This window comes from Podarcis vaucheri (assembly GCF_965113315.1).
Source record: "Podarcis vaucheri genome assembly, chromosome: 18".
Taxonomy (NCBI): domain Eukaryota; kingdom Metazoa; phylum Chordata; class Lepidosauria; order Squamata; family Lacertidae; genus Podarcis; species Podarcis vaucheri.
In genome coordinates this window covers 5,935,091-5,952,641 of record NC_138756.1, presented here as the reverse complement: position 1 = coordinate 5,952,641, position 17,551 = coordinate 5,935,091, and the positions used below count along the sequence as shown (strand labels likewise).

Here is a 17,551-nt window from a genome sequence, read left to right as displayed (position 1 = left end):
TGCTTCTAACCAACATGTGGCCTTTGGAAGGTTCCCCATGACGGACTGCGGTCCTGGAGGCGGAACATATTTGCCACCACCTACCGTACGTGCTTCTCCGGCATGTTTTATGTATTGTTATAGGGTTGGGGTTTGGCTTGGTGTCCGAGGGTCACTCCCCACCCCAACTTGTCCCCAAATCTACCCAACCAGGCCTTTTCCTTGCATGGCAAGCAGAAGAAACATGTCAGTTTTTGCAGACACACTGGGTTGTATCCAACATGAGCCGTACTCCAGAGTAAGCATTAAAATTGACACACCTGACTTAGGTCTACCAATTTCAATGGGTACTCAGATCAGAACCACCGAAAGGAATGGATTTGAGTTAGTTGTTTTGATCAATTTCCACGGGTCTGTTTCTGGGCAGGAGTAACACTGGACACAGTCTTCAACTTGCTATCGAGGTCTGCGCTTCGGAAAGATCCTGCTTCAGACAAGCTCCACACGTCCCAAATTGAAATACTTTATTGTCGCTTGTACAACTTATATGCAGTGAGAGTACACAAGCACCCCCCACTCAGCTTAAGTCTTAATTCCCCTCGTTTACTGACACACACACACACACCAAACCCGAAAGTCAGTTGCCCTGTTGTTATCTTTTCATTCAGCAGCCTAACAGCCCATGGATAGAAGCTGTTCTTTACCCTGTTGGTGCGACTGATCGTGCTTCTATATCTTCTGCCTGAAGGCAGGAGATCAAGAAAGTGCCAGCCAGGGTGCGAATCATCCCTGAGAATTTTCCTCACTCTTCTTCCGCTATTTCGTCCAGCGGATTCACGGGACAGCCCATAGTATCTTGTGCTGTATTCACCACCCTCTGTAGGCACTTCCTATCAGATGATGTCAAAGCAGCGTACCACACCGTGATGCAGTATGAGAGGAGACTCACTCAAAGCAGCTCACTTGAATCTGAAGCACACCTCTACTGTGTATGTGTTCAAAATTATTGCCTGCTGAACATGTCACCAGATAAGCAACATATAAGACTTGTTACTCAACCAAAGATCTATTCCCAGTTCCAACAGGAGCAAAAAACTGATTTCAAATTTAAAACCACTCCATTCACCCTCCTATTCTCTAGCTTTTGATTGAAATTCCAACACCCCTCCTCAAAATATGCGATTTGGGGGGTGGGGGAAACCAAGATCATGAAAAGACTTCCAAAAAAAGCAGCTGCCGCGTAATTGTAAACTGGGTTTATTTATTTATTTATAGAAAATGGAATGCCCCATAAAAGAAACATTTTCTTTTAATGGGGGGGGGGAGAGGAGGGCAAATTTGCGTGTGTGTGCGGGGGGGGAGGGGTCACATACAGAAATACACGTTACCAAAAACCCCGAATGGCTTTTGTTTCTTTCACATATTGAGCTATGAAGTAAAACAATGAAGGTTAACTTAAAAGTCACAGTCAGTGGTACACTGGGGGTGGGGAGGAGTAGCAGTAGTAGTAGTAGTGTGTGTGTGTGTGTGTGTGTGTGTGTGTGTGTGTGTTTCCCCCCCATTTGTTGCCATTTGTACAGTTAAAAAAAAACACAACAACGCTGGAACATTCAATAGCGGCGGCTGAAGCGAGGGTCCCCAGGTCTGCTTCCTCTGTCTTCTCCCGAGAAGCCGCCTTCTTGTGACTCTCCGCTGTGCGATGGCTGGGCTGGCGGAGCACTTGGCAAGAATCCTCCCCGCCTAAGGAAGGGATCACAAACCAACATGAAACAAACAAAAACTAAGTTGGAAACGGAGTCGTTGGACTCTAAAGTTAACACATTTGCCTAAAATGTACGATTTGCTGTTGGAATGGCATGCAAAGGATGAACAAGTTAAATCTGTGACGATTAGACTGGGCAAGAGATGTGGGACGCAACGTAATGTTTGAAGACTGGGAAAGATTGTGGAAGAAAGGGGTCGGGTTCACTGCATGTACGGTGTTAAAGGAAAATATCATGGAAAATGATGTATAGATGGTACTTAAGCCCTGTAAAATTAGCAAAGGTTTACCACAACAGTGATGTTGGAAATGTAAAGAAAAGGAGGGTGCCTTTTATCATATGTGGTGGACCTGCCCCAAGGTGAAAGACTTCTGGGAGAAGATTTATAATGAATTGAAAAAAAATGTTGAAATATACCGTATATTTTGCTCTATAAGACTCACTTTTTCCCTCCTAAAAAGTAAGGGGAAATGTGTGTGTGCGTCTTATGGAACGAATGCAGGCTGCGCAGCTACCCAGAAGCCATAACAGCAAGAGGGATTGCTGCTTTCACTGCGCAGTGATCCCTCTTGTAGTTCTGGCTTCTGAGATTCAGAATATTTTTTTGTTTTCCTCCTCCAAAAACTAGGTGTGTCTTGTGGTCTGGTGCATCTTATAGAGCGAAAAAATACGGTGCATTTATTAAGAAACCAGAGGCCTTTCCTCTTGGAATAACAGGTTTGGAATTGCCCAAGAAAGATGTTAAATTGTTTTTGTATGCCGCAACTGCAGCAAGAATTTTGTTAGCTAAGAATTGGAAAACACAAGAAGTCCCAACAGTGGAGGAATGGCAGATGAAGATGATGGATTTTTCGAAGCTAGCCGACCTGACTGGAAGAGTCCGTGACCAGAAGGAGGAGGAGTACCAGGAGGAATGGATGAAATTCAAAGACTACTTAGTTCAGTATGTTAAAATAACTTAATTGGAAAAGCTTGCAAATATCAAATAGGCTTAGGATTTAAATATGTAATGTTAGGAATTAATATGTTTAAAGCTAAAATGAAAGAAAGAAAGAAAGAAAGATGTTAAGTGATTAAGTTAATTTTATAAGAAAATTGGTTTTGGAAAACTTAAAATGATATACACTGAAATTCAACTAGGGGGATTCGAGGAATGTCACTAAGATTGGTTTAAATAGGATTGAGATTTATGTTTGTTTAAATTTTTGGAAAATCAATAAAAAAAATTTGGGGGGGAAACAAACGAGCAAAAGTTTTTGCATATTGCAAGTCTGCCAGGCATCTCAGTCTGCCAGGACTCCAATCTGCAGCGGGGTCCTGAAGCTTTGGGGGTTGTGTGGCAGGGGTCCATTTGAGCACGAGGTGCAGGGAAAGTGACAAGGAAACTCTTGGGTCAAACACTTAACAGATGAACCTTCTGGATCAGGCCAATGGGCCCATCTAGTCCAGCCCCCTGTTCTCAGAGGCTGACCTGACACCCGTGGGAAACCTGCAAACACGAATCGAGCCCTCTCTTCCCTACTGCAGTTCCCCGCACCTGGAAATCAAGTTTTTGACCTGCGCTTGCGCACAATATTTTTCTTTTCTTTAAATAAAGGTGTGATAAGCCAAGGCGAACGTGAAATAGTTAAAACTGAACTTTTTTTTTTAAAAAAAGAGAAAGCAACACTGCAGAACTCGAAAGGAGCAACAGCAGCAATGGAGCTGTGGGGGTTTGTTTGGCCTTGTTGCTGGAGGTTATGCAACAAGAACTGTCAACTAGAATAACGCTCAGACAGAACAGGAAATTAAATGGCAGTGGCATCTCTAGTGCCACCAGACCTCACAGGATGTGTGTGTAAGGCAGCAACTAGGTAATGCAATGCCAAAAAACAGTCACTCTTATTAGTGAAGCTGGGAGGTAGATTTGGAAAGAGTTGTTCTGAGATCGGGGCGGGGAGAGCAGTTGGATGCAACACAGAACAAGGAAAAAAGACAAATGTAGTTGCTTTATTACTTATTTTAATTTTTTTATGCTTTAAATTGATTTTTTAAAACTTGTTTTAACCAATCATTTTATTTATTTATTTTTAAGTGATTTGAGGGTTTTTGTTTTACAATCAAGCTGTGTGTAAGTCTCTTGAGTCCCTGTCAGGGAAAAAGGCAGGGTATGTATAAATATAGAACAGTAATAACAACAATTATTAATTTTACGAAGTAAGTAATTCTGAAGGCAAGGCTGAAAGAAGCTTCTTACCCAGACATTCCACCTCGATGGAAGAAGTGGCCACGCCTCCCTCTGCCCCCACCTGGGGAAAAACCAAGAGGAAGTTTAAGAGCAGGGCATACTAAATACATCTGAGATGCTCTGGGCCTAGTTTATCATGTTTTTCTCCCTAGAACTACAGCAAAAAGGCCAACAAAAGGCGGCCGGGGGGGGGGGGGGAGAGCTTTGAAAGCAGAGAGATTGTGAGCCTGCAAGGCTAGCGTGTCCTGGTGGTACCCCTTGTCGAGTAGGGCAATAAATGCTTCGAACTGAGGCAGAGAGAGCAGCTTGGCAAATTTCACAGGATTCCACGTAACAACAAACGTGCCCCGCTGCTCAGTGTCTCCCAACCTTTTGAAGCCCATCTGCCCCTTTAGCCAACATAAAAACCCCACGTCCCCCTTAAAACTTAGCTCCTCTTAAGTATTTTATTTCAGTTTTCGAATGGATTGAAATTTTGCGACTTTTAATTTTTCTTACTTCTGCAGCACATGTTTTTGGAAACACTCTCCCCAACCTTCAGATATCGTCCCTGGTGAAGAAACACCGCTCTAATGGATTTCTCTCTTCCACCCTTCCCTTGTCTATCTAACAGGCTCTTCGGACAAGTACCCACCACTGGGCCTTGGGTCCACTGATTTCTATGCGGCTACTTTTGAGTAGAGCTTAGCATCAGCATCCCTGGGGGCGGGGAGAGAGAGAGAGAGAGAACCCAGCTGCTGAACAGAAAGACAGTTACCTCGCCACCGGTCATGATCTCGCCCCATTGCACCCCCATTGTTGCTCTGCCAGGAGCGGTCTTCGAATTTTCTGCCATGATCCCCCCAGTCACGCCCTTCTCTGGAAAAAAAGAAGTGAAAGGTTTACTTTATTTTAAAGACATCTTTTTTTATCTACCTGCAGAAGAAAACACTTAAATTCCTTCAAAACACATATAGACAAATATTTTGAATTCTCAACTTTGATAGCTGTATTTCCTGAAAGTCTCTCTCTCTAGGCCATGATAGAAAAATGGAGCCTTTGTGTTCCACCACTGAATACCAGATTTTGGGGACAGGCAGTGGAGGACAGCATTGCTGTCGTGCTATGCTTGGGATACTTTCTGGGAGTACCAGAGCTGGAAGCGGTTGAAAACGGGATGCAGGGACTAGGCGGACCCTCACTCCATCAAGACAGAGGTGACTGGAGTGGCATCTGTGGGTCTGCTGATGCCTCCTAAAATGGACCCCTGACCATTAGGTCCAGTGGTGGCCGACTCTGGGGTTGTGGCGCTCATCTCGCTTTACTGGCCGAGGGAGCCGGCGTACAGCTTCCGGGTCATGTGGCCAGCAGGACTAAGCCTCTTCTGGCGAACCAGAGCAGCGCATGGAAACGCCATTTACCTTCCCGCCGGAGCGGTGCCTATTTATCTACTTGCACTTTGATGTGCTTTCGAACTGCTAGGTTGGCAGGAGCAGGGACCGAGCAACGGGAGCTCACCCCGTCGCGGGGATTTGAACTGCCGACCTTCTGATCGGCAAGTCCTAGGCTCTGTGGTTTAACCCACAGCGCCACCCGCGCCCTTGGCTGCCCACGAAAGGTTTCTCTGGGTATCCCATCCAAAATGAGAGGCCGTTTTGCAATTCCTGCTCAGTTCCTATTTGCACTGGATCGGCCCACATTTCACTGCATTTGGGGGCACACATTTCACTGCATGCCAGGACTGGATGCCCCCTCTCCCATCTGTCCCTCCCTGTCCCCATTTAACGGGACAGCTGATGGGGCAAGGGCAGCGCTTATTCTCCCCCCCCCCCCAGCCAGAACTCAGTTCCAGCATCTGTCAGGTAAGCGCCACTGCCGTTGCAAGAGAACAAGGAAGGCATCCATGGAGAGTTCTGGCACCTTTTTTTCTAGAAAAACTGCACCAGGTAAAGGCATGCCAACACCATTTCATGGTTCAGTTCACTTTGCTGCTCTTTTAGATGTGGCAGCCCCCACTCTAGCCATTTTGTGACAGGCACCCATAGCACCCTCTCAAAATTCCAAATGTGCCTCCTGGCCCAAAAAGCTTGGCAAACCCTGCTGCTCTAAGGCAGTTTTTAATGTCCTTAGGTAAGATAAGATCATGCATATCAAATTCTATTATGATGGCTCAGAATCTCCAGCTCCTGCAGGATCCTGCACCTCTTCGTTCAGAAGGGGCTTGGGCAGAATGTATCAAAGCTCCAAAACGGTCTCCCTGTTTCCTTCTGGGCTTACTTCAGTGTGCTGATGACCTATAAAGCTTTAAAGCAGCCCCGAAGCCTTTGTGTTCTGCCACAAGGAAGGCTCAACGTAAGCTCCCACTTAGGCCGAGTCAGGACTGCCAAGCGCCCACAGTGACCTTCCTAGTGCCTGACCCCCTCAGTTGCAGAATACACTTTCTTCAGCAACTCGCCAAAAAGCAAGTCTTGAGTGTCTTCTCAAGGTGGAATAAAAGCAGGGCTTTTAATTAGTTAATCAACTTTTTTATAAAAAACAAAAACAAACACCTTACACTGCAGCAGACTTTTTTTAACAGATTCAAGTACTTAAAAAATGTAGGTGACAAGCACTATCTTGAAATACACCCTCCCTTTAGCATCGAACCCTCTAAGATTGCCTGTTATGTCAGCAGGAGTAATCTAAAAAACAAGACTGCTTTTTGTTTCAAATGCAGATTGGTAATGAAGATCCAGTATTTCTTTTTTCTTTTAAAGCTGACTGTGTTTTCAGCAACATTATTTACCCAACCTCTTATTCCTGCATTGCAAAGAGGTTGCACTAGATGACCCCTAGGTCTAGACCAGTGGTTCCCAACCTTCCTTTGGCCATGCCTCACCTAAGCACCTCTAAAATCCTGATGCACCGCACCCCCACCCCCGTGGCATATAATTCTTATTATTCAAAAAGTGAACTACAGTGGTGCCCCGCAAGACGAATGCCTCGCAAGACGGAAAACTCGCTAGACGAAAGGGTTTTGCGGTTTCTGAGCTGCTTCACAAGACGAATTTCCCTATGGGCTTGCTTCGCAAGACGAAAACGTCTTGCAAGTTTGTTTCCTTTTTCTTAACACCCTTAATACAGTTGCGACTTGACTTCGAGGAGCAACTCATAGAACGCGGTGTGGTAGCCTTTTTTGAGGTTTTTGGTGATTTTTGAAGCTTTTCCAAAACTTTCCCGACACCGTGCTTCGCAAGACGAAAAAACTCGCGGAATTAATTTCGTCTTGCGAGGCACCACTGTATTCATATGGAGGGAGCCTAAAAGGCCTTTAACTGTTAACAACTCATTCTCAAACTGCCCCCCTTAAAAATCAAAATTGCCCCCCTGTGGGAACTACGGGTCTGCACCCTTCCAACTCTGCAATTCTATGATTATTTGTATTATTTATTCATATGCAATTCTATGATTATTCTGCCCCGCTGAAAACACACTCCTTTCTTCAACTGTGAGTCTCTTGGACAACAGAACTATTCAACAGCTAAGCTGCTCTATATATGCAAGGACACTAAGACTTAAGCGCTGCTCCACCACCACCTGAGTACACTCACCGGGAATGTGGGGTTATTCCCCTTCCCTCGCTCAAGCGCCTGTCAGACCCATAGCTGCTCCAGCCATCCCGGGAGTGGCGTTCTGGTCCCCCATGGTGGTCGTCTGTGTGATGCTGCAGGAGCAGAGACAGGAAATGGTGTCATGCACTCGAAGAAAGCAAGCGCCGTTTAGTCTTAAGTGGTTTTGCACTACCAGGCTCACAACCAACGCAGCTCACCTGTCCGTCTCGCTCTCCCATTATTCCTCGTGACCCTTCTCTCCTGGAAAGAACAATATAATCGACATCAGGCTCAAGGTTAAAGGAGCACCGGCAACCTGTTCCTCTTGGATAGAGGAAGAAATTCATGCTACGCTCACTCAACTGCAACATTAGCTTAAGGATAGAATCCGTATTTATCCTAGGGTGCAGAAACTGTACCCCCCCCTCAAGCTGACTTGAACTCCTTTCAGCCCCAAAAGTCAAGGTCAGGGATTATAAGAATTGTAGCCTAGCAACACCTGAAGAGTCCTCTTCCCAGATTTATATACAGTGGTGCCTCGCAAGACGAAAAGAATCCGTTCTGTGATTCTCTTCGTCTAGCGGTTTTTTCGTCTTGCGAAGCAAGCCCATTGAAGGATTAGCGGCTTATCTGCTGATCGGATCAGCTGATAAGCGGCTTAGCGGCTTAGAAAAAGGGGGGGAGAGGGGAAAAAACCAGCAGGAACTCGCAAGACACTGTCGTCTTGCGAAGCAAGCCCATAGGAAATTCATTTTGCGAAGCACCTCCAAAACGGAAAACTCTTTCGTCTAGCGAGTTTTCCGTCTTGCGAGGCACCACTGTACTGCTTTTTAAATCCAAGGCTGATTCGCAAAGCAGCTTACTGTTACAATACACAGAAAGCTGCAAGGAGGTGTGTAGATTCTCCAGCAGGTGGTGAAAAGGCTCTCCCCTCCAGAGGAGTTACAGGCAGACTCGAGGGCTGACTGATATGGCATCTCAGTGGAGGCTTGCTAGAGCCACCCAGTCTGCAAAGTAACAGGTCCTCGCCTCCCTTCGCCACAGAAGGCATTTTGCTAGTAAACACTGGCTCATTTTGGAGGTGCCCAAATAAATCCCACACCTTTTAACTAGGATGCCCTAGGTAGGAATGGCACTGTATTCTTCACATCTCCCCCGCCCCAGACAATCCTTCCTAGAAATTTCTACCTGGGTAAGACACAATTCAGAAAATGAGCTGTATAACCTGCTTAGGGAATTTTTTTTTGTTGAAGGCATATAAATTATTATAAATAAGCACCTCCCCCACCAAGAGGCAAAGCTCATCACTCTGCTATGACAGAATACAGTGAAAGATGGAAAGGATTTGCTGAGATAATTAATAACTAGAATACAAAAAAGGGAGGTGTGAGGAGGTCGATGAAACAAGTTAACGAAAGATAAAGATTTGGGAACATTGGATTTGTTTTTAATTTTTTGTTTGCTTTTGTTTTTGATGTATTGTGTGTTTTGTTATCTTTTTTCTTTTTACTGACTTGTATTGTTTAATTCCTTTTTTGTTTAATTCCTTTTTTTCTCCTCTAACTTTAAATTCTCAATAAATATCATTTAAAAAACAAACAAACTCATCACTCTGCTGGCTCACCTGTCCAGGGAATGGTCTTGGTACCGCCCACGATCCCTGTGATCAAAGTCATGGAACCGGTCCTGGCGGCTGAAATCCGAGCGATGGCGGTCATCCAACGCCATCCGCTTTGCCTCTGGCCAATATGGTTCGTCTCTCCTGCAGGGGGGCAGGAAGGAGGTAGAAGAAGAGGTCAAGACAGGAGGTTTTCTAGCCACTTCGTGTTCTTGATATATCAACACGACAAAACAAGATCGAAGGAAATAAAGACATCCCATGGACAATAAAACGGCTTTGATAAAGAAGAGATTATCATACTCTGCCCCTGGGCGCACAAACCCCAGAGTCTGTCAAGACTGGCCCGTTCGGGCAGGGGTACCTTTACCTTACTATCACTCAAACAGCTTAATTCACTTAACTGAATGTGTGACCCCCTTAAGATATTGTGACCCCCTTAAGATATTGCCTCAACTTCCATCAACCCCAGCCAGAATGGCTGACAGGCAGGGATGATGCGAGATGTAGTCCAATAGCACCTGGAGGGTACTGCACTGGCTACTCCCTGCTTTAATCTAAATTAAGCCCCCAAGTATTTGCCTCCTCCCAATCCTTTATTTGTTTCATCAGGCTATGCAATGGTTGTGGCAAAGAGACAGCTCCACAGGAAAAAAAGGTCCGTTTCACTCAATGTCAGACCTTTGTTGGCATGAGACAGCAAAGATGAACCAATAGTCTGATCAGTTATAAGACCATTTTCTAGGTTTCCCACTGGAGCAGTGCAAACTGCGTGGAATGCCCTGACTCCCTAGGATAGATGAAGAGTCCGACACAGCTCTTCAAATGCCTACAGACTCCTAGTATATGCTTTGATAAGAAAGCCTACTTGTGAAGGTGTTAAAAAAAAACCCACACAACGCTAAAAAGAGCATGAAAGGATATTGTTAGGAAAATCTGCTGACACAAGACTGTATTAGTAATGTGCCAAGAATGTTCAGGCAGGAAAAACTTGTCCTGGAGCTAGTCTGAGAGGAAGCATCCTGTTCCTTCTTGCAGGTATGCTTTCCTCTAAGAATGGGACTCAGTTTCTATGCATGCGTAAAGTTATATAACAAGATTCTAAAGAATCTCTTGTACTTCCCTCCTCCCCTTTGTGGGTCCTATCGTTAATCATTTCCTCCTGCACCTTTTATGATAATCCAAATCTTTTAACCTCTCCATCGTGTCCAAAATTCACCATTAAACTACCAATCCTACTAAATTGATGGGTTGTGCTGAAATGGCTAAAATGACCGGAAGAATCGGAAATCAGGAAGACCCAAATGTTTAATAAGGAATGGGGGAAACTTATAATTTATCTTAAAAACCATTGTAAACAGTTAAAATTGTTAGTAAATCGTTGAGTAAATCTGTCTCAAACATCACAATGGTGTGGTCACCAAAGAAATCCACTTACCCCTCTCCCCCCATTTCCCCTGCTCCTTCTGGCTTCCAAAAGCACATATATGCAGTTTGCAGGCTGGTAGGAGGGTGGTGCTTGCCTAGCTAAAGGCACCACACTGAATCCAACTCTAGATGTTGTTGGGACTATGACAAGTTCCACACCCCTCCCTCTACAACCATAGGGATTTCCTGAAGTCTGCTCATGGGGAGAGACGAGCTTTACCTCCCGTCCACGTCATACGGCCTCCTCAGGGCCACCCGCCTCTCCTGCTCGTAGCGCAGCTGCTCATGCTGCCGGCGCAGCTCATCCCTCTCGCGCTGGATGCGCTCCTGCTCCCGCCTCCTCTCGCGCTCGATGTGCATCCGCTCTCTTTCCAGGCGTTCCCTCTCCATCCGCTCTCTCTCCAGGCGCGACCGCTCAAACTCCAGCTTCTCCCTGGTGATCTCCAGCTTCTCGCGCTCCTCTTGCTCCCAGATGGAGTGCAAGCGCTGCTTCTGCCGATCACGGTTCCTGGTTTAAAAGGAGGCGGGTGAAACTTTATGAAGGCCCACCCCCCACAGATGGGAGCCTTAGCGCCCATGAAAAGGTTTAAGGCCGAAAGGGAAAGCCTGTCTTGTTTCCTTTCCTCTCTCTACAGGTAAAAAGCCCTTGCCTCACCAGCCCTTTGGCTCTTACCCTGTGGTTTGCAGCCTTCAAGCAGAGACCATCAGCCTGCAGAGGGGGTTCTAGCAATGGTGGAAGCAGTGGAATGCTGACACTGGCAAGATGAGGAGCTGGAAACCCAAGAGCCTAAGGCTGCTATTTATTTTGCATCACTCCCAGTGCTCCTCTCGCTCCTGTTGGCACTGAGCAGCCAGCTGACTGGGACTATCTAGAGCAGCGTCTAGAGCGTCCCTCTAACAGGTCCAATCATTGCTTCACCTGCCTTACACAACACCCATGGGGAGGGGGCAGAAACTTAAGAGTACAGGCTTGAAAAGATATTCAGTCCACAGGTGGCATGGGATCACCTCCGTGGAACACAAGCTCCCAACATCCTGGGAACAAAGGTAACATTGGGGACATCAAGGCCAGAAGGCAAGGCTGTTGTCGTTATTTATTACTGCGCTTGACAAAAAGGTGGGTTTGATTTGTTTTACATCTGAATATAGGTTAAGTTTGGTTATCAAAGCATTATTCTGATATTTTGATTACAGTATTCTGCTATTTTTTTATTGATTGAGCTGCTTTCTTTCTGCGGTTAGCTGCTTTGTGCTTCCTTTGGGAACAAAACAGCTGTACCTTTAAATGGATGCTTATTCAACTGCTCCATCTGTTTGTTTGTTTTGTACTGCTGTGGTTTCAGCTGAACAGCTACATTACTTTGATGGAAGAACAACAACCCACTTCAATTTATTTTTAACCACATATATATGGGGGGGGGGGAGAGAGAGTGCCTATGTGTCTTGTAACAAACTGCTCCAAAATGGTAATACCACACATCTTTCATTCTCTCTAGCCCCTACTCACTGAAGATGATTTCCTACTATGTTCAATTCACATGAGATAGAACTCACATGAGTTTGAGTCTTTATGGTCCGGGGAAGGCCTATTTTCTTAAGCCAGAGCTTAACTGTACAAGCCACCCTCTCCAAACAAGTGGAATTGTACAAACAGCAGGAGTAATTTGAGCCACCTTCCGTTTTCAGGCAGAAGCAGCAACAAAATATTTGCACAAACCAAGTTTGTACAAAGTTCTTAACATCAGACCACATGATTTACTTATTTCTTGATGCACAGATTATGTAATTAAATAGGCAGAGCACATAAAGGATCTATTTTCAAACCTGCCAAGATTGTGGCTTCCCAAGTTTCAGAAAATGAGAGGCTTTGACTATAATAAGAGCCTAATCGTTGAGAGTCCAAGGAGAAGAGGCAAGTCTTCAATAGCTGCCTATATCTTTAAAGGTAAAGAGACTTACCATTCTGTTTCCTTCTTTCCAGCATGTGGGAGCGCAGGTAGTAAAAAGATTAAACTCTGCTTCCATCAAAAAGCAGAGCCAGCAAACTTTGACATCCCAAACCAGGAGTGAAACTTCTGTTTCAGGATGTGGAGGAGGTGCAGGACTTTACAAAAGTCCTCACAAAACCATTAACAATTAAAGGACTCCCAGGTGACCCTTAAAAAAAGGTGTTGTATGTGGCAAAAACAAAAGATAGCAAAACCCCTCCACACTCACATGAACGCCTGCATAAGCCTCACAGCACAGCCTTCTGTGATGGCTGGCAGTGGTGGTGGTTGTAGGTCTGCTTGCTCTCCTGTTTGTTCAGAAGAGAACCTCATGCCACACACCTCCATTCACATTCGCTCAGCAGAAGAGGCAGAAAAGGGGTGTACAAGAAAAGTGTCTACATCACAGGGTGGAATTAAAGAGAGCCTGTTAGGAGGACCCTTCCTGCTGAAGAAGGGATCTCAAGGGTCAAGAGGAAGATAATGTGATGCCTGAAACAAGGAGGGGTGCGGCCAAGGCAGCAGTCTTATGGAGAGTCCTTCCAGCAGCACACCCAAATGGTCAAAGTCAGGGGTCAGCAAACTTTTTCAGGAGGGGGCTGGTCCACTGTCCCTCGGACCTCATGGGGGGGGGGGGGCGGACTGTATTTTTTTAAAAAATAAATGAACAAATTCCTATGCCCCACAAATAACCCAGAGACGCATTTTAAATAAAAGCACACATTTTACTTGTGTAAAAACACCAGGCAGGCCCCACAAATAATCCAGAGATGCATTTTAAATAAAAGGACACATTCTACTCAGGTAAAAACACGCTGATTCCTGGACCGTCCGCGGGCCGGATTTAGAAGGCGATTGGGCTGGCTCCTGGGCCTTAGTTTACCTACCCATGGTCAAAGTGGTTGTGAGGCGCACTGGGTGGGCAGCAATCCTGTTGGTGCCGTTTCCCCCTACTGACTTCTTACGCTAAACCAATCTGCCTGCTGAGCAGCTCCCTCTTTGGCCACCCACTGACCCGGAAGAAATCCACGGTCTCATTTCTAAGCTCAAAGCTGGAAAAGCCCCCGGTCCTGACCTAGTCCCGGCGGAAGCTATAAAACTTCACGCAGACTGGTGGGCGAAAATCCTGGCCATTACTTTTGATGCCATAAACAACAGTGGGAAGGTTCCAAGAATATGGAAGGATGCGATTATTATTCCAATTCATAAAAAGGGCTCGACAGATGATCCGGGAAATTACAGGAATATCAGCTTATTGTCAATAATTGGGAAAATATATGCACGGTTCTTGTTAACTAAGCTTACTAAGTGTGCCGAAGAGAACAACCTGATTGGGCCTGAACAGGCTGGTTTTAGATCGAATCAGTCAGCGGTCGATCATGTCTTAGTTTTATACCACCTTGCCTGGAAATATTCCGCCCCAAATAGAGGCCAACTTTGTGCGGCCTTTATTGATTTAAAGGCTGCTTTTGACAGCATCCCCAGAGGACTACTTTGGGGGAAATTAGCACGATGGGGAATAGACAAAAGACTTTTGTGGCTAATAACTAAACTGCATGACGGATCGGCCGCTAGGGTTAGAATCACTCCGGCAGGCGACCTCTCAAAGCCAGTAACCATCAATAGAGGTGTTCGTCAAGGATGTATCCTTGCTCCGACCCTTTTTAATCTATTTATAAGCGATATGAGGGCGCCTCTGATAGATTCTCAAGAGACGATCCACGCCCCCCGTCTTGCCCAATATCGTTGCCCCCTTCTACTCTACGCAGACGACGCAGTGATCCTATCTTTTTCAAGAGTTGGCCTTAGGAGGGCCTTAAAAATTTTTGATGCTTACTGCAAATCAAATTTTCTTACAATTAATCACGCAAAGTCCAAAGTCCTAATTTTCACCAAGAGTCGAAAAACCTATAATTGGAGAATAGACGGGAAAGCCATAGACCAAGTTTTTAAATTTCAATACTTGGGTGTCCTCCTCCAACACAACATGGGCTGGAAGGTCCATCTTGCATATGTATTAAATAGAGCTAAAGCCCTTTCCTTTGCGCTACTGCGTTTTTTCTTTTCAGATGGGGCTTTCCATATTCCATCAGTGTTAAAAGTTTTCAAGGCAAAGGTGATTGCAACAATAGCACATGCAATCCCAATATGGGGGTCCTTTGTTAATCTAACCCAGTTGGAGGTAATCCAAAACCAACTGCTAAGAAGGTTGCTAAAACTACCCAGGTGTGTAGGCAATACAGCTATACGACTCGAACTAAATGTGACATCTCTAGAAACTACACTATGGAAATGCATCCTCTGTTACTGGTTGGCATTATGGCATAAACTCCCATATCTCCACCTGATGCAGTGTCTCTGGAGAGATGACTTCCCTAGCCCTTGGGCAAAAATAATACATGGGAAACTTGTGTCCTTAGGACTATCTCCATCTGAACTATTAAAATTGGATTTAATTTCTGCCAAGAGAATTATAACTCACAGATTAGAGGAGATCGATTTACAATTTAATATTGCGACAGGTGGTGGCACCTGTTCGCCGATAAACCTTGGCTTAACACCACCAACGAAACTCCCAGCTTATTTAACTACCTTATCTGTGGTGATGCACAGGTATGCCTTTATAAAGGCTAGATTCAATGTTTTCCCATCAAATGTGTTGGGTAACAGACTCTCCAACGGACAGATCTCACTCCTCTGTGACTGTAAAAGTGGATCTATAGAATCGTTATACCATATAATCTTCTGTTGTCCATTACATTCGGCTCCACGGTCCAAGTTTCTGGCCCCATATTTATCGAGAATCGCTGACAGTCCTCAGGAAGCCCAAATAATATACTTATTAAATGACGAAGACTCAAGTAGATCCCTTGCAGTCGCTAGATACCTGATTAATGTCTTATTTCATAAGAGGAGAAATGGATCACTGTATGACTCTGACAGCTTAGCCAAACTTAAGAACCATCAATAAGTGCCAGAACTAAGACGCATATCCCCGAGGGATTTGAATTACGGTTGACACAGAGGGAGGTTATTGTATATAGTGTTTACTTAATTGAAGTAAAATTGGTTTTATATGGGTGTTTTAACTTGAAATTGTTTTAAATTGTTTGTTTATGGAAATCTTGATGTATTGTTTTAGATATGGGCCTATGGCCGTAATAAATCGAATCTGAATCTGAATCTGCCTGCTGAGGGTGGACCTAAGGGGCCTCGACTCCTGAGGGATAGGCTTGTATTTAAAAATTTTATTTACCACATTTGGATATGGTGCATGCAACTAAGTTTTTTCAAGCAGCATACGGAGACGCTGAAAACACAACCCAAAATGTATACAGTTTAAACCAAGTACTCAACAAAATCCTTCTACAGCCTTCACAAACGCAGCGACTAAAGAACGACAGGATACAGACTGTCAGAATGCCTTAATGCACGAAATGCCTTCAACGTATATGTCCTGGAGACACGTTCAATACCTAGGTTTTGCCAGCATGGTCCTCACAGAGGATAAAAAGGAGCAGAGGATGTTGCTGCCATGAGCTCCTCGGAGAAAAGCCAAGATATAAATATAAGCAAATACATGATAAAGATTACTCTTTAAGATAGGAAGGACGGCGAAAACCCTCAGGCAAAGAGAGAACCATGGGGTGATCAATGATGGGTCTGCGAACAGAACTGTCATCACGAAATCAGCACAAACCCTTGTCAAACTAAAGATCGACAGGGGGCATAGGAGCCAAATCCTAGTGGCCAAGGTCCCTCCACCCCCTCAATAAAATATTTAAGGCCAAAGTTCATGGGCATTGCCATTCAATGGTGTGGGTCTGTGCTGCGTCTTGTGATCAATTATGCAGGGCGGGGATTAACCCCCCCCATTTTATTCAAGTTGGCACCTGGGGGGCAGGGGGCGGAAAGAGAAAATAACATTTCAAGCCACTTCTTCGCAGCATCGCTTATTATTTAATTTCTATGCCGCTTGATATATTTAAAATGTGGTGTACAAAGAACTGAAGCAACAGCAGACCTCTTAAAAGTACAGTGGTACCTCAGGTTACAGACTCTGCTAACCCAGAAATAGTGCTTCAGGTTAAGAAGTTTGCTCCAGGATGAGAACAGAAATCATGCTCTGGCGGCAGGAGCCCCATTAGCTAAAGTGGTGCTTCAGGTTAAGAACAGTTTCAGGTTAAGTACGGACCTCCGGAACGAATTAAGTACTTAACCTGAGATACCACTGTATTACAAAAATACAATTACATATAAAAATGTCACATTGATACAAAGCTACTAGTATAGATAAGAATCTGAAGAACCACCAGGTTTTTCAAGCTCCAGAAGGAAGTCTTTGTCTTCATGTCGAACTGGATGAAAGATTGTTTGTGCCAGTGAGCGGCCAAGTTACCTCTTCTTTCTTCCTGCTTGGCTGATGTGAAATGCTTTCCCCACATCCTTGTGCATGAGGTGCACCAAAACCACCACTTGCTGGGTAAGTTCTCAAAGGCTGCAATCCTAGCCTCACTTACCTGGGATTGATTTCAACAGTACTTTTGAGTAGACATGATTAGAAGTGTGCTGTAACAGGTCTGGGGTGGCGTTCCAAGGGTTTTCGGTGGGGGAAATCTTTAAATTACAATTGAGTTTCAGCTGGGGAATATGTGGGCAGCAGAAACATAAAGGAGACCCCCCTCCCCAAGAAATGATTTATTACGTGTGTGGAAGTCCTCCTTGCTTCCTCAGGGCGCTCTGGAATCGAACTGAATCATGATCCTGTTGCATGAGGTTTGGAGACTTTGGACTCAGCTGAGGGGGATTTGGAGACAGAAAAAGCCCTTTCGACGCAGTTCTAGACATTGGGGTCTGTAGATGGAGAAGAGCTGTTGAAAACCATGAACCTGAGACGCTGTAGACATGGGAGTATAACCCTGGCGGTGCCTCTGGCTGAATATGATCTGATGAGAACCCGGAAGCTGATTTATACCAGG

The 17,551-nt window shown here is 45.0% G+C and overlaps 1 protein-coding gene across 1 annotated transcript in view; it reads right to left on the bottom strand.

Annotated features, from left to right (window-relative positions):
- Positions 1-1,220: 1,220 nt before the first annotated feature.
- Positions 1,221-17,551, bottom strand: part of LOC309522761 (scaffold attachment factor B1-like) — a 40,694-nt gene continuing 24,363 nt past the window's right edge. The window contains exons 15-21 of the mRNA XM_082206306.1: positions 10,805-11,092; positions 9,163-9,300; positions 7,757-7,799; positions 7,539-7,651; positions 4,727-4,827; positions 3,979-4,030; positions 1,221-1,719 (exon numbers count right to left, since the gene is read on the bottom strand). Coding sequence (XP_082062432.1) covers positions 1,590-1,719; positions 3,979-4,030; positions 4,727-4,827; positions 7,539-7,651; positions 7,757-7,799; positions 9,163-9,300; positions 10,805-11,092 — 865 coding nt within the window. The 3' untranslated portion in view covers positions 1,221-1,589. The remainder of the gene's footprint in view (positions 1,720-3,978; positions 4,031-4,726; positions 4,828-7,538; positions 7,652-7,756; positions 7,800-9,162; positions 9,301-10,804; positions 11,093-17,551) is intronic.